Source organism: Mya arenaria, chromosome 9, assembly GCF_026914265.1.
Source record: "Mya arenaria isolate MELC-2E11 chromosome 9, ASM2691426v1".
NCBI classification, from domain to species: domain Eukaryota; kingdom Metazoa; phylum Mollusca; class Bivalvia; order Myida; family Myidae; genus Mya; species Mya arenaria.
In genome coordinates this window covers 4,338,097-4,364,296 of record NC_069130.1, presented here as the reverse complement: position 1 = coordinate 4,364,296, position 26,200 = coordinate 4,338,097, and the positions used below count along the sequence as shown (strand labels likewise).

The window sequence follows — 26,200 nt, the reverse complement described above, 5'->3', positions numbered from 1 at the left end:
GTCCAACTCCGGTTAGAAGGGCTCGTTTTCCATCACGGTTTTCCTTGCCTATTCCGTCTACATTTCAATGTTGAGCGACACATTGCCACACAATTCCGTTGAGGTTTCCTTATTCATTATGTTTATCATCGTCTTGCTTTGTCTCAGTGTCGTATCTGTCTTTTACACAATCATTCAATCGAAACTTGAAAACGCCTTCGGTGATAAGGAGTGTCCTCTTAACTGGTTCCGGCGCTCAGCCAGTCAGAACAAAGTAGTTCCTGTGGACACTGAAAACCCTGTGATCACAGTCATATACACATGGAGAAACTTCTTTCAACAGCTGGACACCTTTCTGTTCGGATCTCTCCTCGTGACCATCACCTTGGTAACCGGGATCTTCTTTTCGATTCTTCTTCGAAATGTGACCTTTGATGACCCTGACCTTAATATGGAACCGGAAGCTACTACCAGGTCAATGCCTGTGCTCACCACTGCTGCTGCCTAATATTATCGAGAAATGGACTCCACAATTTCACAATGTCAACCTCTGTTTGCTTTTACGAGGTATGTCCATTTAGCCCATCTAAGCTATTCAATAAGAATATAATTTGTATTACACATTTTAAAGTTAACAAGTTTTTTGCACTTAGTTAAGTGGCAACATGTCAAAATTTAGTTCATACTTGCGTTCATTTTTATACATGCGATAATAAGGACATTAACTAGAAGCAGAAACGTTACTATGCACTATTTGAAAATACTGGTCATGAAGACTTGTTTTTTTTAGAAAACTCAAGACACATACAAATTTCGGTTTATCCAACAGTATTCAAGTCACATTTATCTAAAGTGGACTTCACAAACCTTTACATTTTAGCATTGAAATATTAGCAGTATTTCACAGGATGTTATACCAGACGCTTATATTTCGCTTCTTAATAACAAAATGAAAGGGATGACTCCCAAAACCGCAATACAGCATTATATGAGGAGTACTTCAATAACATGCTATATATTCCCAATAATGTAAGTACGAACTTTTTCTTATAGATTTTTATCCGAGCAACACTAGATTTCACAACCATATGCGATAATTGAATAAACATTAGAATGGAGGGGTTAAAATTGGAATTCAATATATATATTTATATTTCTTGTTTATCTGTATAGACTAAAAAAAGCATTTCATTACCTATTCAATAGTATGCATTTTAGCAAATGTTAACTGTCTTTTATGAGAAAAAAATATAACGATGTATTTAAATGTCATCATCACCTCAAATTGGTGGTCAATTTTAGTAACCTTTTTTATGGATGCGTTCTCCAACCAAATACTATAGCCTTATTTTCGTCAAAGTTACTTTCAAATTTCAATTGACTCCAGTACTTGTAAGAAGTGTCAAACACCGACCTGAAATCGTCACCTCCATATATTTAAATTCAACTATTAGTTTTAAAAGGAATGTCGAAAATTACATTGTCATTTTTGTCACAAAACAGAGAAAAAGTATCAGTGAAATAGCTTAACCATGACATTTACTACCAGCACAAAGGAAAACGTTTAACAGCTTAATGTTAACAGAAATACAAGACCTAAAACTACTTCACCTATTTTTGATAATTGTTTACATTTGGCCGTTAGTGCTATGGCACATTTTTTTTTCTTTTAAACCCTGTCTAATTTTTATTCAACAAATCATAATTCTGAAGGTTTTCAATTTAACACAGCAGTAAATAATTTTCCTCAAAACTCAAACTAGTATAAGTGTTGTTAGTAATCTCGTTTGTTTTAAAAAACCGGTACAACAGAATCAAGAATATGACCAATATCAAACATTTCTTTAAAAAAAATGTGATAAAATAACATTTAAAAATAGCTGTTGCACAAGGAACTACGATATCTTTGTAGGTGTTTGATTAACTGCATCGCCTTTCTTTTGATCTTTGATTACAAAAAGTTTTTGCTGTCACACGTATAGTTCAGTCAATCTGTCCATTAATTACCAGATCAATTAGACCATTTGTTGCATTGCTATACACGATTCAAGGCCTACGTGCCGGTCCTTGGCTCTGTTTGCTTAACTCGTTTTCATCGCAATCAATTTTCGTCAAATGTCGAATGGATAAATATTTACTTTTGTTTTGGGATAAAAAGTTATATCGGAAATATATATGGTAAATGAACTCTCGATCCATTAAAAATCAGTCAGTTTTATATTTTGTCCATGATCAAAAGTCATAAAATGCACATGTAAGATATAACTTTTGATGCCCGACTTGATATTTACAAATGTGTTCAGTGTATTTGTATTGTGGTAACCTATTTTACCTCCACAACATAAAACACTTTGAAAGTCATTGGATAATTCTTGAAATAAACGTCTTAGATTCTGCCCTGCTACTCAACGTTTTGACATATTAGACAGACCAATAGTTGTTATGCACTATGGCGGTTTGGCGTTATACGACTGCAAAATGGAATGGATGTAAATTTGTCTACACCGGGAAAACAATTTATGTTTGAATTTGACTGTATTTAAAGTTTACCATGTATTTATTCTTAGAAAATGCATAATTGTACTTTATTTGGTATGTACCCTCATGTTATTCAAAACTGTTATAAGTTACAGGGTTGGTAGATGACAAGACATAAACCAGGTCGGGTCAATGGTGTTGAAACATTCATGTTGGAGACATTATATAGAATAATAATCCCCGATTTGTTACGTTATGGTATACGCAAGAAACGACAATATAGAACTTATAGGGTCATATTCATAGTATATTATTATAATGCGTAAATAAAAGGTGTTAACTTCACGCTTGCCGGTGGCTGTTTGCTGTGTTTTTGCTGTGATTTGTTTTAATTTGAATTTGCTGTTAATTTTTTTTGTGTGATTTTTTCATCATATTATTATAAATGGAATCAATCAACTTAGTGGTCAACATTATACTTTGTCCAAACAGAAGGCAGAAGGTAACTGTTTATTTGTTTATATAACACATCAAGTATTTCATATCAAAAGTTAACAGCGATGTCCTTAATCACGGTGTTAACTTGAAAAAAAAAAGTTAACAATCGGCCCATTGTTTGGTTTGATGTGATTATTAATTGGTTAACTTGGTAAGTTTTAATTTGATATCATTTTTTTAATTCATATATTTTGCATTAGGTCATCCTCCAAATTGGTATTATGTGTGCTGTATTATGTATTTCCTGTTTATTTAGCCTGCAACACCTGGTTTATGACTTCATTCATTAAAATTATATTCATGTTGTGTTTCATGTTTGTCTCATGTTAACATTCTCACTCGATGTATGATTCATCCATTAGAGTGTGATTATGTTAAAAAGATTAAATATTTTTTTCAAATATTTCTTGACTAGATTATACAAGTGTTACATCCGATAGCGGAGTACAACAAATCCAAGAGTGTCTTAAATAAAATTTGAATATTCTGACCGTGATTTAAAAAAATGCGATGTTTATAGGTATTCTTTATATTCCAAATGTGTCCTGAGAACAAATGGAAACGAAAATGATCAAACACCCACTCCAATATATGTCTTATAATTTCATCATTATGATAATGTCTATTATCACGAAAAAGACATAACAGATTGTGGATTTATTTTTGATAATAGTTCGGAAAAATTAGAGTGTTAGTGAATTCTAAGTGCCAAAACATTTAATTTAAAATTCCTTACAATAAATCGATATTTTTCAATATTTTAAAAACTATACTTCGCAAGATCAAATATTTGAATATATTAAACACCGACATTTTCCGAAATATTGTTGTTTTTCTTTTATGGGGATATGCCAATACTATATAGGTATTTTGAAAATGTTTTAAGAGAAAAATAAAAAATACATATTGGAACAAAAACACTGCATTTTTTACCATTCTTCCTACAAAAGAATAAAAATACATGTTTAAAGAGATGAATCCAGGAAAATTGTAATTCTGATCATTTTAACGAAATTTTCACACATCAAAAGCATTGGTCTGAATATAAAAAAATCTTGAACAAAATGAGTACAAGAGTATATATTCAGAAAAAAATATAAAAAAATACTACATTCATCATCTAAATTGCTATCATTTTAATTGATTGTGTAATTATATTTGGGTTTGCTGACTTTTCGTATGGATGTTTAGCAATTTTGATAATTATTAAATATATGTGTTTGCCGTGCTCAGAACTTCTATTATATTTAACTGACGAGGAGACAATATACACCTTTATAGATAATACCTATAATCGACCACTAAACGCCGAGACAATATTTGTGTTATTCTCTATATATAAAATAAATAAAGCTGTATTATCTGAATATGCATTACTATTATTATATTTGCTTTCATGCTTCCCTGAACATTGTTAAAACAGTTATACAAAATAAATTTAAAAGTTTAATATAATGGTTCAATGAATTTATTTGTCATGAATGACGTGTATTTTTGTTTGAATAAAAAAAAGATCATTTTCTGGATTTAATTGCTTTGATGTCTGCTTTTACCCTGAACGTTGAAACGGGGTTTAGACGACTGTTGGCGCATTACATTTCGCAAAGCTGTTTAAAGTATAACAATTTTACACAATGTGATTAAAGCAAAACAAATCCATTCTGACAAACAAAACGGTGAATCTGATGATCAGGAAACTGATTATGATCATTTACTTTATTATGAAAATGGTTTCTGACAAAAACGAAAACAAATTGGATATTGACTATACGAGTAGTAGGAGTGGTCTCCTCCATCAAACAATGATTATATTACCCCCACTCGAGCCCCTGGCCGAGGGTATGAGCAATGCGGGCCTGTTGATCCTGTTACCCTGGGAATGAGGCTGCTTGGCCTTGGATCAATATATCTGTACTCGGTCATGCACGTGTTTGCTATAGTTGTTGATAATGTTGCTGATATTGATGTTTATGATTAACATGTTGGTATGGATGTTGTTGTTGTTGATGTTGTTGTTGTTGTACTTTGCATTCCCTTCCTTTACTTACTTTTTGTGTGCAACTTATTGATGGCCAAAGATCCACCCTGTCAATGTCAAGAGGTTATGGTTAAAATAAGTGAATAACCATAATTGTAAAGAAGGAAATTATATTAACTTTTGCTTAGTCATTTTCTTTGTCACGGCTTTGTTGTGGAAACTCGGTGTTTCTTGCGATATATCTAATGTCAATTTATTCTTCATCACATATACAGCAGGTTTAATCCTGGAATCAGTCAAACAAATATCAAATTCATTGTAAGTAAACACTACATGAAACACAGCGGAATCTTATTGAAACTGGTCATAGGTGCAACCCTGTCGATACCATTGCATGTGGCGACTGTTAAGTTGCTATTGTTTGGGTTATTCACATTTGTATACAAAAACTTTGTATGCCCATTGGTTGTGTATAACACAAAATTATAACCAATCGTTACAGATGTAGTCTAGAATAACTGTGTAAAAGGTAACATTGTTTGGACATGATATGATCTGGGTGAAAATCTGTCGGCTCTTTAGACAAACGGTCACTGATTATATCTCTTATAAGATAATTGTGTATGTTATTAATTGAAAAGCAATTGCTGAAGGAATTCGAGAAAAAATGCTTTCGTTGAAGCAGAATTTAATGGCCGAATGTAATATAAGCATAATGTGTACAACTAGAAAATAGAAAATGTGTCTGTTTTCGCTGTTTTGTATAGATAGTATTAGGTTTAACTTTTTTCAAAATGCTTTACATTTTAATTTTCAGGTCTGTTTATAACAGATAGAATATCTTACAAGATTTACGTATTATGTATGCTTCAGTGTTGTTTGTGTTTTTCGGATATTGCCACTTATTGGCGCTATGGACTTTATTGAGGCAGAAACATAACGCCACGTTCTTATGTTGTGAGCAGTATTGGGCTGTAAAATATCGCCACATTCTTGTATTATTGGCAGTGCAGTGGCTGTGAAAATACCATAACATTCTGGTTGTATAGAGACCGTAAAATACCGTCACATTCTGGCGTTAAACGCCGTACAGACGCTGTGAAATATCACCATGTTAGGGCGTTATGGGCATGATAGAAGCTGTGAAAACCCGTCACATTCTTGCGTTAGGGGCTTACATACGCTGTGAAATATCGCTATGTTATGGCGTTATGGGCATTATAGAAGCTGTGAAATATCACTATGCTAGGGCGTTCTGGGCATTATAGAAGCTGTAAAATATTACCATGTTATGGCGTTATGGACATTATAGAACATGGCGTTCTGGGCATTATAGAACCTGTGAAATATCACCATATTATGGCGTTATGGGCATTATAGAACCTGTGAAATATCACCATATTATGGCGTTATGGGCATTATAGAAGCTGTTAAATATCATAATGTTATGGCGTTATGGGCATTACAGAACCTTAGAAATATCACTATGCCAGGGCGTTATGGGCATTATAGAAGCTGTGAAAAATCACCATGTTATGGCGTTATGGTCAGTTCAGACGCTATGAAATATCACTATGCTTTGGCGTAATGGGCATTATAGAAGCTGTGAAATATCACCATGCTAAGGCGTTATGGGCAGTACAGTGGCTGTGAAATATCACCATGTTATGGTGTTATGGGCATTATGGAAGCTGTAAAATATCAACACGAATTTTCGTTGTTGTTAATACAGATGTTGTAAAATATCGTTACATGCTGGCGTTATGGGAAGTATAGGAGCTTTAAAATATCGCCTGGTGTTATAGGGGCTTTAAAACAGTGTGATGTACTGGCTTTATTGGGCGCGTAGTGAATGTCAATTATCGTTAGGTGCTGGTCTTATGAGCAGTATAGGTGCTGTAAAATAACGCTTCGGATTGGCGACAACAATAAAGCAGTCCTCATTTATCCTACCTATTATCTAAAAAGTGTAATTGTTTTTCGGTTAAATGCAAACACCAGGTATTTGACAAAGCTAAAGAAACATAAATTAACCACATCAAAACATAATCTTATTTAAGCCCAAGTCATATACAATGTATTTTTAATGTCGTACCATTTCAAAGAGTGGAGTGGGGATATAAAATGTCGAAGATGAATGGGAAGATGTTTCGACGACAAATGTATGAGCCCCAGCCCCCCCCCCCCCCATAATTAAGAATGTTGGCGCAATACAACAAAATAGTAAGATATGATTAGATTCGTGCGATTAACTAGTACAATTATAGTTGATCAAAAAGACTTAGATCGTATGTAGGCCTGGCATATTTATGTGAAAAAAACTACAGAAACAAACTCATGTTTGACGTAGGACAATCAGTATAAATTATTTTGAGTATGAAGGCCTCAGATGACCAAACAGTTGTTGTACGATATTCGTAGATATGTCCCAACACTGTCGTTGGAGGACGCCGGGTACCGCACGACAAACCTACGAAATCAGTTAGGCTTGGTGGTGACCTTTACATTTTAAAGCGTCTACAAATACATTTTCCGTCGCAAAACTTCCGAATATCGGACGATACCATCATGATTGTCCTAATGAACTTCCCCAATTGTCTCTTGAACACGTATTTTATGACGGCGTTTCCCAAGTAAGACAACATAAGCTCATACAAAACATCGATGACTGTCCTTCCAACTTTCCCAATTGTCTGCCGTAGTTATACTGTAAACCTTTTTTTACCACAGCATTTCTCTCTCTAAATACCCGAAACAATTCAATAAATATTCAGTTTGAACGTATTGATAAAGTGTTCTTTCTGTTTCGTTCTTTACTTTGTATAGCTATAAGTGATGAAACTGATGATTAATCCATGTATTCATTTATATATTGGCAGCGTCATTTCATCATATTTTCAGCGTATATAGATCCAGTGTTATTGATAATTCTTAACTTTATCTGGAACTGTCAAATATGTATTTCTTGTGCCATCATCATCAAATATCGTGTTATATAATTTTAAACGGAATATTTACAATAATATAAAAAAAATGTTTGTATTTATTTATGAGATCAAGTAATATTTACAATAGAAATTTAAAGATAAATGTTTAATTGATAATATAAATATTGCTTTTAAACGAACATAATATATATCCTGCTCACGAAAGGCAATTCAGTACGTGTGGTAGAGTTAAATGTATGAAATTCTTCTAACATCATGTTAAGTGTCTGAGAACAATTAGTTAAACAACTATTTTTGACATTTGCCATGCAGCTGTTTAAAACCTACCAAACTACAACAAATTTCTAATTGGCCACCTAGTTTATCATATTTTAGGAAAAGTATTCGGAGAAAAATACAAATAACCAAATATAAGGTAAATACGATTTATTCCTAATACGTAAAAATATGATCACGGGAACAAACTTAACAGAGAGGGTGAACAATGACACCCTAAAAACAGAAACTGCAAGATTAAATCACGTCGTATTTGATTTTGTTTTAATACTTTGAATGTCCACCTGCTGTGGCAATTACAGCGAGTCACCTTGTCCTCATTGATATAGTATATCTGTAAATATACTGTTATGGTATGGCTGCCCAAATCTGATGAATAACACAATAACACGCGTGAGCACCCTGAGATTTGGTTGCAGCGGCTGGGCATGTTCCTTGCGCTTCAAAAGGTCCCACACGTGCTCGATAGGATTTAAATCCGGACTTTTTGCAAGCCATTGTAGTGTTCGATCGTTGTTTGCCACAATCATAACTTTTGTGCTTCTAGCCGCATGACATGGTGCGTTATCATTGGACAGTATACATATGTCATGACCAGTATGACAGGATACATATGGCATAAATCTTAAGCCATGATACATATAACTTGAGTCATAGGACAGGATGCAAATGGCATGACTAATTGGACAAGAAACATATGATATGACGCATAGGACACGATACATATGACCTGACTTATAGGACAAGATACATCTGACATGACTTAAAGCACATGATATACATATATGACATAACTCATAGGGCAGCATACATATGACATACCTCATAGGACAGTAGACATATGATTTAACGCGTAGGATAGTAGATATATGACATAACTCATAGTAAAGTATACATATGACATACCTCATATGACAGGATACATATGGCATAAATCTTAAGACAGGATACATATGACTTGAGCCATAGGATAGGATACATATGACAAGACTTAAAGCAAAGGATATACATATATGACATAACTCATGGGACAGGATACATATGACATGAATCATAGGACAGGATACATATGACATTACTTATAGGGTAGATTACATATGACAAGACTCATGGGACAGGATACATATGACGTAACTCATAGGACAGGGTACATATGACATGTCTCATAGGACAGGATACATATGACATGACTCATGGAACAGGATACATATGACATGACTCATGGGACAGGATACATATGACATGACTCATGGGACAGGTTAAATATGACATGACTCATGGGACAGGATACATATGACATGTCTCATGGGACAGGATACATATGACATGACTCATGGGACAGGATACATATGACATGACTCATGGGACAGGTTACATATGACATGACTCATGGGACAGGATACATATGACATGACTCATGAGACAGGGTACATATGACATGACTCATGGGACAGGGTACATATGACATGACTCATGGGATAGGGTACATATGACATGACTCATGGGACAGGGTACATATAACATGACTCATGGGACAGGTTACATATGACATGACTCATGGGACAGGGTACATATGCAATGACTCATGGGACAGGATACATATGACATGACTCATGGGACAGGGTACATATGACATGACTCATGGGACAGGATACATATGACATGACTCATGGGACAGGATACATATGAAATAACTCATGGGACAGGATATATATGACATGCCTCATGGGACAGGTTACATATGACATGACTCATGAGACAGGATACATATGACATGACTCATGGGACAGGTTACATATGACATGACTCATGGGACAGGGTACATATGACATGACTCATGGGATAGGGTACATATGACATGACTCATGGGACAGGATATATATGACATGACTCATGGGACAGGTTACATATGACATGACTCATGGGACAGGGTACATATGCCATGACTCATGGGACAGGATACATATGACATGACTCATGGGACAGGATACATATGACATGACTCATGGGACAGGATACATATGACATGTCTCATAGGACAGGATACATATGACATGACTCATGGGACAGGATACATATGAAATACCTCATGGGACAGGATCCATATGACATGACTCATAGGACAGTGTACATATGACATGACTCATGGGACAGGTTCCATATGACATGACTCATGGGACAGGATACATATGACATGACTCATGGGACAGGATACATATGACATGACTCATGGGACAGGATACATATGACATGACTCATGGTACAGGGTAAATATGACATGACTCATGGGACAGGATACATATGACATGACTCATGGAACAGGATACATATGACATGACTCATGGGACAGGATACATATGATATGACTCATGGGACAGGATACATATGACATGACTCATGGGAAAGGATACATATGACATGACTCATGGGACAGGATACATATGACATGACTCATGGAACAGGATACATATGAAATGACTCATGGGACAGGATACATATGACATGACTCATGGAACAGGATACATATGACATGACTCATAGGACAGGATACATATGACATGACTGATGGGACAGGATACATATGGCATGACTCATGGGACAGGATACATATGACATGACTGATGGGACAGGATACATATGACATGACTCATGGGACAGGATACATATGACATGACTCATGGGGCAGGGTACATATGACATGACTCATGGGACAGGATACATATGACATGACTCATGGGACAGGATACATATGACATGACTCATGGAACAGGATACATATGACATGCCTCATGGGACAGGATACATATGACATGACTCATGGGACAGGATACATATGACATGCCTCATGGGACAGGATACATATGACATGCCTCATGGGACAGGATACATATGACATGACTCATGGGACAGGATACATATGCCATGACTCATGGGACAGGGTACATATGAAATGACTCATGGGACAGGATACATATGACATGACTCATAGGACAGGATACATATGCCATGACTCATGGGACAGGATACATATGCCATGACTCATAGGACAGGATACATATGCCATGACTCATGGGACAGGATACATATGACATGACTCATGGGACAGGATACATATGACATGACTCATGGGACAGGATACATATGAAATGACTCATGGGACAGGATACATATGACATGACTCATAGGACAGGGTACATATGACATGACTCATGGGACAGGATACATATGACATGACTCATGGGACAGGATACATATGACATGACTCATGGGACAGGATACATATGCCATGACTCATGGGATAGGGTACATATGGCATGACTCATGGGACAGGATACATATGCCATGACTCATGGGACAGGATACATATGACATGACTCATGGGACAGGGTACATATGACATGACTCATGGGACAGGATACATATGACATGTCTCATAGGACAGGATACATATGACATGACTCATGGGACAGGATACATATGAAATAACTCATGGGACAGGATACATATGACATGCCTCATGGGAAAGGGTACATATGACATGACTCATAGGACAGTGTACTTATGACCTGACTCCTGGGACAGGTTACATATGATATGACTCATGGGACAGGATACATATGACATGACTCATGGGACAGGATACATATGACATGACTCATGGGACAGGATACATATGCCATGACTCATGGGACAGGGTACATATGAAATGACTCATGGGACAGGATAAATATGACATGACTCATGGGACAGGATACATATGACATGACTCATGGGACAGGATACATATGACATGACTCATAGGACAGGATACATATGCCATGACTCATGGGACAGGATACATATGCCATGACTCATGGGACAGGATACATATGCCATGACTCATGTGACAGGATACATATGACATGACAAATGGGACAGGATACATATGCCATGACTCATGAGACAGGATACATATGAAATGACTCATGGGACAGGATACATATGACATGACTCATAGGACAGGGTACATATGACATGACTCATGGGACAGGATACATATGACATGACTCATGGGACAGGATACATATGACATGACTCATGGGACAGGATACATATGCCATGACTCATGGGATAGGGTACATATGGCATGACTCATGGGACAGGATACATATGCCATGACTCATGGGACAGGATACATATGACATGACTCATGGGACAGGGTACATATGACATGACTCATGGGACAGGATACATATGACATGTCTCATAGGACAGGATACATATGACATGACTCATGGGACAGGATACATATGAAATAACTCATGGGACAGGATATATATGACATGCCTCATGGGAAAGGGTACATATGACATGACTCATAGGACAGTGTACATATGACCTGACTCCTGGGACAGGTTACATATGACATGACTCATGGGACAGGATACATATGACATGACTCATGGGACAGGTTACATGTGACATGACTCATGAGACTGGTTACATATGACATGACTCATAGGACAGGGTACATGTGACATGACTGATGGGACAGAGTACATATGACATGACTCATGGGACAGGATACATATGACATAACTCATGGGACAGGATACATATGACATGATTCATAGGACAGGATACATATGATATGACTCATGGGACAGGATACATATGACATAACTCATGGGACAGGATACATATGACATGATTCATAGGACAGGATACATATGACATGACTCATAGGACAGGATACATATGACATGATTCATAGGACAGGATACATATGACATAACTCATGGGACAGGATACATATGACATGACTCATGGGACAGGATACATATGACATGACTCATGGGACAGGATACATATGACATGATTCATAGGACAGGATACATATGACATGACTCATGGGACAGGATACATATGACATGATTCATAGGACAGGATACATATGACATGACTCATAGGACAGGATACATATGACATGACTCATGGGACAGGATACATATGACATGACTCATGGGACAGGATACATATGACATGACTCATGGGACAGGATACATATGACATGACTCATGGGACAGGTTACATATGACATGACTCATGGGACAGGGTACATATGACATGACTCATGGGATAGGGTACATATGACATGACTCATGGGACAGGGTACATATGACATGACTCATGGGACAGGTTACATATGACATGACTCATGGGACAGGGTACATATGACATGACTCATGGGATAGGGTACATATGAAATGACTCATGGGACAGGATATATATGACATGACTCATGGGACAGGATACATATGAAATGACTCATGGGACAGGATACATATGACATGATTCATAGGACAGGATACATATGACATGACTCATAGGACAGGATACATATGACATGACTCATGGGACAGGATACATATGACATTACTCATGGGACAGGATACATATGACATGATTCATAGGACAGGATACATATGACATGACTCATAGGACAGGATACATATGACATGACTCATGGGACAGGGTACATATGAAATGACTCATGGGACAGGATACATATGACATGACTCATGGGACAGGATACATATGACATGATTCATAGGACAGGATACATATGACATGACTCATATGACAGGATACATATGACATGACTCATGGGACAGGATACATATGACATGACTCATGGGACAGGATACATATGACATGATTCATAGGACAGGATACATATGACATGACTCATAGGACAGGATACATATGACATGATTCATAGGACAGGATACATATGACATAACTCATGGGACAGGATACATATGACATGACTCATGGGACAGGGTACATATGACATGACTCATGGGACAGGATACATATGACATGTCTCATAGGACAGGATACATATGACATGACTCATGGGACAGGATACATATGAAATAACTCATGGGACAGGATACATATGACATGCCTCATGGGAAAGGGTACATATGACATGACTCATAGGACAGTGTACATATGACCTGACTCCTGGGACAGGTTACATATGACATGACTCATGGGACAGGATACATATGACATGACTCATGGGACAGGTTACATATGACATGACTCATGAGACTGGTTACATATGACATGACTCATAGGACAGGGTACATGTGACATGACTGATGGGACAGAGTACATATGACATGACTCATGGGACAGGATACATATGACATAACTCATGGGACAGGATACATATGACATGATTCATAGGACAGGATACATATGATATGACTCATGGGACAGGATACATATGACATAACTCATGGGACAGGATACATATGACATGATTCATAGGACAGGATACATATGACATGACTCATAGGACAGGATACATATGACATGATTCATAGGACAGGATACATATGACATAACTCATGGGACAGGATACATATGACATGACTCATGGGACAGGATACATATGACATGACTCATGGGACAGGATACATATGACATGATTCATAGGACAGGATACATATGACATGACTCATGGGACAGGATACATATGACATGATTCATAGGACAGGATACATATGACATGACTCATAGGACAGGATACATATGACATGACTCATGGGACAGGATACATATGACATGACTCATGGGACAGGATACATATGACATGACTCATGGGACAGGATACATATGACATGACTCATGGGACAGGTTACATATGACATGACTCATGGGACAGGGTACATATGACATGACTCATGGGATAGGGTACATATGACATGACTCATGGGACAGGATACATATGACATGACTCATGGGACAGGTTACATATGACATGACTCATGGGACAGGGTACATATGACATGACTCATGGGATAGGGTACATATGACATGACTCATGGGACAGGATATATATGACATGACTCATGGGACAGGATACATATGAAATGACTCATGGGACAGGATACATATGACATGATTCATAGGACAGGATACATATGACATGACTCATAGGACAGGATACATATGACATGACTCATGGGACAGGATACATATGACATTACTCATGGGACAGGATACATATGACATGATTCATAGGACAGGATACATATGACATGACTCATAGGACAGGATACATATGACATGACTCATGGGACAGGGTACATATGAAATGACTCATGGGACAGGATACATATGACATGACTCATGGGACAGGATACATATGACATGATTCATAGGACAGGATACATATGACATGACTCATATGACAGGATACATATGACATGACTCATGGAACAGGATACATATGACATGACTCATGGGACAGGATACATATGACATGATTCATAGGACAGGATACATATGACATGACTCATAGGACAGGATACATATGACATGATTCATAGGACAGGATACATATGACATAACTCATGGGACAGGATACATATGACATGACTCATGGGACAGGATACATATGACATGACTCATGGGACAGGATACATATGACAAGACTCATGGGACAGGATACATATGACAAGTCTCATGGGACAGGATACATATGACATGACTCATGGGACAGGATACATATGACATGCCTCATGGGACAGGATACATATGACATGACTCATAGGACAGGATACATATGACATGACTCATGGGACAGGGTACATATGACATGACTCATGGGACAGGATACTTATGACATGACTCATGGGACAGGGTACATATGACATGACTCATGGGACAGGATACATATGACATGACTCATGGGACAGGATACATATGACATGACTCATGGGACAGGATACATATGAAATGACTCATGGGACAGGATACATATGACATGACTCATGGGACAGGATACATATGACATGACTCATGGGACAGGATACATATCACATGACTCATGGGACAGGATACATATGACATGACTCATAGGACAGGATACATATTACATGACTCATGGGACAGGTTACATACGACATGACTCATGGGACAGGGTACATATGACATGACTCATGGGGCAGGGTACATATGACATGACTCATGGGACAGGGTACATATGTCATGACTTATAGGATAGGGTACATATGACATGACTCATGGGACAGGGTACATATGACATGACTCATGGGACAGGGTACATATGACATGACTCATGGGACAGGATACATATGACATGACTCATGGGACAGGATACATATGCCATGACTCATGGGACAGGGTACATATGACATGACTCATGGGACAGGGTACATATGACATGACTCATAGGACAGGATACATATGACATGACTCATGGGACAGGATACATATGCCATGACTCATGGGACAGGGTACATATGACATGACTCATGGGACAGGGTACATATGACATGACTCATAGGACAGGATACATATGACATGACTCATGGGACAGGATACATATGACATGACTCATGGGACAGGATACATATGACATGACTTAAAGCACATGATATACATATATGACATAACTCATAGGGCAGCATTCATATGGCATAAATCATAGGACAGTAGACATATGATTTAACGCGTAGGACAGTAGATATATGACATAACTCATAGTAAAGAAACATATGACATGCCTCATGGAACAGGGTACATGTGGCATGACTCATAGAAAAGGATATATATGACATGGCTCATAGGACAGGATACATGTATGTAGGTCCAGCTAATCCACACTGCTGTATTCTGAATTATATATTATTAATTAATTCACTAATTATTGATCAACTACAATCGCATTTTTGAACAACTGCAAACAATCCGACTGTGCGATGTCGTATTTCTTTACAACCTATATCAATGGCTTAATTTACACAAAGGTAGTTTATTCAGAGAACGTAAACATTGCAGATAAAATAGTACAATATATCCGATAACTTTTAGTTAATCACATACCCGGCGTTATAAGGCATAACCAATGAAATGTTTGTTCTTTGTACTTGGCAGATCAAAATAGAACTAGGTCGTGAAATAAAAGAACAATGTTTCCTTTTTCCAAAATATTTAGAATAATATTCCTGTACATTATTCAGGGTGAAACCAAGGGAATATTAATGCCAATACGTACTTCTTTCAGTCTTCCGAAGGTCATATTATACATGCTTTGGTGTTGCTAAATACAGCATTTGTCTTAAAAAGTTTTGGGCAGTTTTCGACTTCTCGTTTGAACAATGGGGGCGGTCGTTTATTTATTATTGATTTTTTTTATTCATTTTAAGAAAAGTAGTTGCGGTAAATCCGGAGAACGAAACATCGATTTGGTGCGGCCGAATAAAAAAATGTTTACGTAAACATAAGCAGTCTGGATAAAATCACGGCAGTTGTTAAAAGCAATGCGCAGATTGGATGTGGTTAACGACACTTTCTTTGTGAGTTCGTAAGGACAACAAATTGAGAGAACTCGGACTAAAAATGTGCTCTCTATTTCGTAAGTTATGCAATATCACCTTATACAGTATTTAATTTCCATATTGTTTTTGTATTTTATATAAAAGTCGAAAGAGTTAGCAACATATATTCCTTAATTTATCTGCATTTTACGACTCGTTTTTGTTTTAATTATCAGCAAATGAAGACGCGCCCGCGAGCGCAAGGTCATCATCAGCCAATCGCACCAAGCAGCTGGTCCATATCTCGGCATGGGCCACAAGAATACTTGCTTTCCTAAGCATCATCCTCGTTGTCGTTACCTTTACGATACAGCCTAGCCTGATTGCATCTGTTATGTGTGTCACTGCAGTTTTCGTAAGAAATTGAATTCAAATATTATTACTGGCTTAAAGTCAGCGAAGCTGACTCTAGTCCATTTACGATTCGCATGAACGGACTACTTCCTTTCCTTGCCGGAGTGATAGCTAAATTTTTTTGTAAACTATTGAACGATAGAATGAGAACCAGAATGTCATCCGTTTCGCTTAATATAAGTTTGCAGACTGGAAAGCAAATTGTACATGTTCGACAATTATTATGTACATTTCATAATGAAGAAAAGTTGGTGAATGTAAATGTTAAAATGCTTATATTAACATTTTCTCAGAAATGTGAGGAGAGCGGATGTCGGAATCTTCGTACCGCTTCAATATCGTTCCACTACTATATCGCACCATACTTGGTGTCTCTTTCCAGCCGAATTTTACGAAATCTCCTGGTATTATGGTATATGGGTTACTGGTACGAAGTGTCCATAATTCGAGGAAAACCCGTACTCGCTAAAGATTAATAAAACAAACATTTTCTGGTGAATAGTGCAGATATAAATTATTTAATTTAAAATGAAATTCGAGCATCTAAAAAAAAACACCTTTGAAGATTTACTCAGACTGCTTCTCTCCCAAATTTGGACATTATTATTTACTAAATGATGAGTTACATTCCTTGAAGCTTTTAATTTTTAGAGTTAGGGATTTATTTGCTTAATTAATGTTAATATTTAATTGAATCAATGTCAAGACATTATTTAGCTATATATTTGAATGGATTTTTGTCCATTCAATTCTAGTAATAACACAATTACTCTTGAAAGTAATGTTCTTCTGTGCAATCATTATTGTTATGTGATCAAATTTATTTCTTTTTTTGTTTCTTTCATTTTCATTTACTACCCTTGTGTACTTTATCCAATGCATAAAAGCTCTTTTTAAGCTTAACTTAGTAGAACAACTCACTTTTTGATCATGCATTTTATAGTTTTAAATATATATTCTCACTACCTAGTGCATCTTAATATGTTGTTTATCTCTATTTTCCTTATGGTATTATCATTCTACATCATTTTTTTTACGAAAAGACAACACTGTCACTCTTTTTGGAGCATTATGTTGAGCCTCATATATATTTCACGTATGTTCTTGTACATGTTTGTGTATGTATCAAATAAACTCTCAATTGCATTAGAACTGCCTATTATTTAGGTTGTAGTGAAAGGCTTCCAAGTAGCATTAACATTTGATAAACGTTTTCCGTCCTCTCCTTCCCCGTTTCCGTTTCACTTAGTAATTTAGTTAACTTTAACTATAACGTTTCCGGCAATTATACTTCAAGCCCGTAGAGACAGCACCTTAGTTCATATTATAGGAATAGACTCAGTTTATTTTTGGACAGAATTTAAAAGATTTGGGGGTTTTGCTGTGTTTCTAAACAATTATTGTTCAAACAATAGTTAGTCGTCAATAATTCTTCATTAAAACTACATTGATTCCATTTCAAATAGCGTTGGTACTTGCGAAATACTAACGCTTTTCGACGGAATATAAATAGTTATTAACAAAAACACTCTTACTGTTAATGTTTTATCAAGTACAGACACATGTTGTTTACATATTAAAAGAAAATACTTGTGTCGAGACCTTATCCAATAGAGCGTTATCAAATCTCTTAAAATAAATTGTTCTTTCATAATAAATATTAAGTCTGAAAATGCTTCGTTTTAATAAAAGCGTTTGCAACTGAATGACACTAAACTTGACTTTTCAAAGACATAAATATTGTTATATGCACACTTAGCTTTTAGTAGAACGATAGCATTAGCTACATGAATGCTGTTATATGCACTCTAAGCTATTAGTAAATCGATAGCATTACTAATAAACTGTTCCGATCTAAAGAAATTCTTACATCCATAAGGTTTATTTGTCGTTTTTCTCTTTTCAGAGCATTTTGAGTCCATTAAACTTTAACGCTTGCTGTTATTCAGATTGTTCCCGAAACACAAAATTTGAAAAGGCAAGTGTCCCTAAAAGAAAACACTTAAAGAAAAAGAATTAAAACGTTTCAAAAAAGTACAAGATGTTTGTCTACGACTTTTTCTGTAAAATTGTTATTGCATTGTATAAGAGGCAGTCTACATTATGTTGTACCTTCATTCATGATACATTGGAGAAAGTGGAGTGTGTTTCATTTTACCCGGTACGTATACATACTGTATGTGGAGTTAGACAAAAATAAATAACAGGAAACAGTGTTCAATCTCCCTAGCATGACCTTTCCGTCACATGACCATCCAATAGGGACATGAATTAGCTAGTTATGCCCATTAAGCTTGGTAATCCTAAGGATAGGAATTTTTGTTATGTGCTTAGACGGGAAAATACTCAAGCCCTTTAAGACCAAGGAGTGCCAAATTTTCCTCGGAATTACTATGCCCAAACCCATTAATTGCACAGCAAAGCTTATTGTGGTTACAGTTAAGCCCATCTAATTGAATGCAATTTAACACTCGCTGCAGGAGCTCTACCTAAGCGTAACCAGTGTTTACCAGTGCCCGGAGATGTCATATCATCGCCGTATTGAAATGCATTCTGCTTGTGACAGATCTGAGAATGACGATTAAAAATCCAATGTAACGTGGAGTTATACCCATCTTGATAGGAAGAAGCCAATTCAGTTTCCGATTGATCAAGAGAGTGCTTTTATTAAGCCATTAAGGGCCCAAAAATCTAGTTATGTCTACAATATGAAGTTTTTTGATAGCAAATACACATGTACATCACAAGAGGGTTATATTCGAACCTATCAATATTGAATATAATAGCCATTCTGCGTTTACATAATCAGGTATTTTTAGTACAAGTATAAAAACAGAGTGAGGCTTTAATCATATCGTACGGTGCCAAATAGTTTAAATTGTTGTTACAATTTAGCACCTTTGGTGCCAAATAAATCACAAAAGAGCTCTTTCGGGTCAGAAATGGCGTTTACTTCAATCATGCCTATCAAGTAGCTATCAAGCCCATTGCAACTTAATTCGAAATTTAGTGGTGCCTTACATATAACAGTGTGACCAATAACAACTTACCCCAATGTGAACCTACTTGTGTTTTAGGTCCCAAATAGAAATATTATCACTCAGTCGTAAAATAAACATGTTTGAACAAACTCTATATGGGAATATGTTAATATTTACAATAATATACTTATAAAAGCCCTTCAAAGAACGCTTATGAACGTCTTAAGGTTACCTACCTCAGCACACAGATATTTCATGTTTTGTTTTGCCTCAAATCAAACTACTATGTGATGGAATATTTATTTTCATTATCTCTTGGTATAAAACCTACGTAATTGTAAATTTCCAATTATATGTCAAAACAGAAAGATGCATTTAATAGTGGATATGTTTTTAACGGACATTCCAGTATGGTATTCCTCAAAGCCTTTATCACTTAATGGCAGAAACCAGGATATGACTGAGTCCAATGTTTATCTTCATAAAATCATACTGTAACGGTGGCCCAAGATCGATTATGTATGTTCCTTTATTTTACGCCAAGTCAAAGAAAGAAAATAATCACGCAGATAATAAGCAAATTACCTCCCTTGTGTACACACAGACACATTTGCTACATTATAAATATAAGCAGCAAAGATTTGATTCCCTTTAAGTACCGCCGTGCTTTTATGTCATGAAACGTTGCAAAGGCAGATAACTATATAGTTAAGTCAAATCCCTAATGATAATAAACATATTATGGGTACAAAGAATGATAGCCTTTAACATTTTGCTTGATGAGTGTATGATATCATTTGGCCAATTCAAAGTTTACGAAGTCCAAAATGTTTTGTAAGATTTATCGTTATTTAGCTTTATTTTTAAATTACTTTATAATAAAACAATACATTGTAGGAGTATTTTAAGCATTCATTTTAATTTTACATAACTATATTATGACATTAAAACGAGTACGTTTTATATTAAATGGTTAGATATTGAGTGACTCTTTCATTATATGATAACATCTGAAAACACAATCAGTCACGTGGGCTTAAAAAACAAACAGTCAGGTGGCGTTCAATACACACGTTCAGTCGTTTTGCGTTTAATACACAGAATATGTTGCAAAGAAAACACACTCAGTAATGTTGCAAACGACTGACATGTTTTATTATGAACAATTAAACCGATCTGTATTTGTAGTGTGTAAAATGTAATTTTACGAACAAAATTACGAAATAAAGTTGGTCAAATCATTAGAAGTGTTTAAATCAGGTACTGACAGCTGGAACCCTTCAGCAAATTCTGATATTAGCTCAAATATTGCCTTTGAGGACAATAATTTTGCAAAAAAAATGTTAGCAGGTGATTTGTCAAAGCGTTGTTGTGTGATTGGTTGATCACATTATCCCGTGATATTACCAATGTATTTTATCAAGAAGAAAATATCCATGTCATGTTGTATCAATCCTTGTGGACGAGTGTAAGGCTTTGGTGTTATAATAACAAATCTTGAGTTTATCGGCGTGAGTTTGTTCCCCACTAAAACTGACATATTTTATTATTCTTTTATTGTGTTTTTGTTTGTGCAATTTTGGTATCAAGGAGCAGAATAATTATAACATAAGTATTTTCAGATGCAGTTCCGGGAGAACCATTTTTTGTGCAAAAACATGAACGAGCCCTTTTAACGAATATTTAATTAATATTGGTTCATTGTACATGAATTCGCACTATATATTGCTTAATGTTATTGTTTTTTCCAGCGATGCGGACTTGTCAGTGTATTCGTATGGATGTTTTTCCTCAACGGTGCATACATTATCGTGTTTGCACTTTGCTGGGATTTTTGGTTTTTCGAGTCTGGCGCCGGCCGGTACAAAGGAATGGATTTGCTGAACACAGTATTTGCGTTTGCTTTGATCATTAACATCGTCCTGACAATCTTAAATCTTTACTCGATTTGTCTCGTTTACATGTATGGCTGCTGTTTTATGAATGGTGTTGACAGGGAGTGTTCACAGCAAAGCTTTGACATGATGGATGCGAAGCACTCACAACTTAGCACGATAGGAGGAGGTGTTCCAGTTAACGTAAGTTTTCTTGATACCTCAATTTTTATTTTAAATTATTTGTTATGTTTGATATTAACAGTGCATCCACATAACTGCAATTCCTGTTATATATTTCAGGGTTCAGGACTCACAATGCCAATTGGTCCTCAACAAGGTCAAATCAGAACTACGACTTCGTTTCCACAACCACAACCGCATCTCTCCAACATGCCGCTTTCGTTGCAACCCGCCCCACAACAGCAGGCAGCTGGTGGAGTGACTGCTTATTCAGCAAGCCTTTCTATCCCAAATAGTATGCCAATGTTAGAACCGGACGCAAATAGTCAAAACGAAGCTCCTCCAAGTTACCCTGAGGCAGTTTTAAACGACAAACATTCCTGCTAGTGTTGCACAGATACGAACACCAGTTTAGTGCTGTAAATGATCGTTATCAATCTTTTTAAATGGTTATTTAATAATGCTAGGTGTGACTTTCTAGGGTTTTCTTGATTTGATTATAAGGATCTGTTTTGTTGTGGGTTTCGATATTGTCGTAGGTACCATCAGCAGTTATGTATAATCCTTGGTCAAACTAAACAACACAAATATGTTCGTCAATTCTCTGTATTCTGTTCAAATTTATTAAACGTCAACAATGCTCATATAAATCCAAATCGAACGTTCTGAAAAGATAATTATTTACAATCATAAGCATATAAAAAATAATTTATTTTATATTATATTAACATATATATGTCTTAACATCGTTAACAGTCTAAGCTATGATATAATTTAATCGTGTGCAACGGCAGGTTAAATTGAATGACTTACACACACTTACATGACAAAGTATCACAAAAACAATGCACATCACACAAAACATCACATCAACAATGTGATTCAATCTTTCTCTCAAGGTGTCCGTATTATTTCCATGCTGATTATCAATTGCAAACGAAACCCACATGTGTAAGTAATGGAAATAGGCTGCAAAGAGCAACTCAGAACTGTCGTTTCGATTTTAATACAAAAAGTATAACTCTATATATGTCACTTTTATTTTTAATAATGTGTTCTTTATTTATTCCCAGTTTTAGTACAATGTTGCTTTTTGTTATGAAACTCTATGATCACACAGTTTAAAACCTTTTATTTTATAAGGCAGACTGTGTGTGATGCTCAAAGTTTCAATGACTGCATCGTATCTTTGAAAACTTTTTGCATCAGGTGCTCTGAATTGTATTCCTCTGTCTGCAGATAGTGTTTGGATCTCTTATCATTGAAGTACTTGGGGTTAACCTATAGGTTTATTATGATTTGTTTTATTATCAAGTTTCCTCACGTTAATGCATACTTTGATAAGATTTACCTTTTACGTTTATTCTTTATTTAGGATTATTGGGATAAGAGTGAGGTTTGTGCACGTAAACTGGTTTAAATCCCCAGTAGATTTACATTTTACTGACCGTTCCAAGGCGGTACCTAACAATCCCTGATAAACATACCTATTTTTATATATATATAGTATGTATGCACTGTGCTGTTTGTGAAGTTATTTGCTCTTCTTCCATATTTCTTGTTTGTGATTTTTTGTTTTTGTGTTATTTGTCTTTGGCGTTTACCTAGTGCCATTAAACCGGATTTATGTTTAATCCTTTTGCTACTGAGCTTGTTTCTGTAGTTTTTCACATAAGTACTGTCAACAAGTGCTATAACTAAATAAATAAGGCTGAATGAACAATTGCTCATTCAAAAACATTGCAAAACCATTACAATACAAAAGACAACAAATGCCACAAAATACTGACTATTGTGTCTGAATCATCACTTAAAAACCATAAACAAGTAAACAATGTCTGACTCAATCATTCAATTTTTTCATACAATGAAAACCTAAGGAATGGTATTCAGGTAAAAATTGCAGTATGCTTGATGACATTTGTATTTTGCCTTATGACCATTCCATTTCAACTGTTAATAGTGTACGTTCCATTCCGCTCATTGCTTGTTGCCTGATGGTATGTGTATTAACTATTGTCATTTTGTTATATTTCAAAATGGAATTGTATTATCTATACACAAAAGCAAAAATCACTTAAAAACTTTCTGTGTGTGGTACTGTTTACACGGGAACACATTTAACATTTAAATTTGCTGGACAGTTTCCGACTTCAGAAAAGGAAGAGCATGGGACATTGAATTATGCATGTTTTTCTAAAGACACTATACTAGTTATACCAACATATCGCATACAATTTCAAAGGGAATTGACTCTTCTTTTTATGTTACCCATTCAAAAATGGATTGTTTTTATGTTCGCTAAGATTGAAAAAGATGAAGTTTGAGTTATATACCTTGTTTCCTTTTTGTATATCAAAGGCATAACATCTTCAGATGTGTTGTTTATCTCATTATATGTACCCACAATGATATTTATCAACAATTTAGAGACAAACAATGAGTCAGACGCCTACGCTAATTTGCACAGGTTTTAAAAAGCGTCGAAGGCATCTGTCCGAAACCGATTAAACATCAGAGTGACAGCTGGGTCAAAAAAAAACATTATTGTATAGACTCAAATTCGCATTCCACAGTTTCCATGCAGAAGTTCGAAATATTATTGGCCAACTGCAAAATCCTGTCCCTTGTAGCATCTGTTATCGCCAGAATTCCTGGGACTAATTGTTGATCCATTTGTGACAGTGTTATGGGTGAAGGTTAGAATGCAATGCTTTCACTACATGCAAAGAAATGCGACCCACATATGTGTTGAATATACTCAGTGAAAAAAATACAATGAATATAACTCGTTAAACTCCGAATATGTTAGAAAAAAAGGAGAACGATCACAACGAATATGTACGGAAACAAATGAATGTGCATATAGCGCCCCCTGATGTCATACTTCGTAATGTCTGTTTCTTGGCAACCGCATAATGAGTATTTGATTTGGCTTTCATCATTCGCTCTTCTAATTCGGACTGTTTCATTCGGATAGTTCTATAATGCTTGGTTGGTGTTTTCTTTTTTTGTGCGTACTTGTATTTCTATTCGGCCTCGTCAAATTTAGAACTATATGAAGAAGGAAGTTATGTAGATTGTAACAATAGATGCAACAATGATGTTTACAGTCAATTACACACTGTGAAGTTAGTAAATAATGTTGTAATTGTAATTGCTCTAAATAGGATTGGTATTTCAACATGCAGAATGCAAATTTCGTTATGCAGTACGACATGACATAATGCATAGTGTAAGTTTGATTACCCGA

The 26,200-nt window shown here is 36.0% G+C and overlaps 1 protein-coding gene across 1 annotated transcript; it reads left to right on the top strand.

Annotated features, from left to right (window-relative positions):
• The first annotated feature begins 17,501 nt into the window (after positions 1 to 17,501).
• LOC128203683 (uncharacterized) lies at positions 17,502 to 25,392 on the top strand. The gene is made up of 5 exons (XM_052905204.1): positions 17,502 to 17,593; positions 17,732 to 17,910; positions 19,816 to 19,887; positions 22,642 to 22,968; positions 23,068 to 25,392. The coding sequence occupies exons 1-5, from the start codon at positions 17,578 to 17,580 to the stop codon at positions 23,332 to 23,334; spliced, it is 861 nt and encodes a 286-aa protein (XP_052761164.1). The 5' UTR covers positions 17,502 to 17,577; the 3' UTR covers positions 23,335 to 25,392.
• Positions 25,393 to 26,200: the final 808 nt, after the last annotated feature.

Excerpts from the sequence above, each read along its gene's own strand:
- LOC128203683 (XM_052905204.1), top strand. Across the intron at positions 19,888-22,641 it reads GAAACACAAAATTTGAAAAG|CGATGCGGACTTGTCAGTGT; the intron begins GCAAGTGTCCCT and ends TGTTTTTTCCAG. Across the intron at positions 22,969-23,067 it reads GAGGAGGTGTTCCAGTTAAC|GGTTCAGGACTCACAATGCC; the intron begins GTAAGTTTTCTT and ends TATATATTTCAG.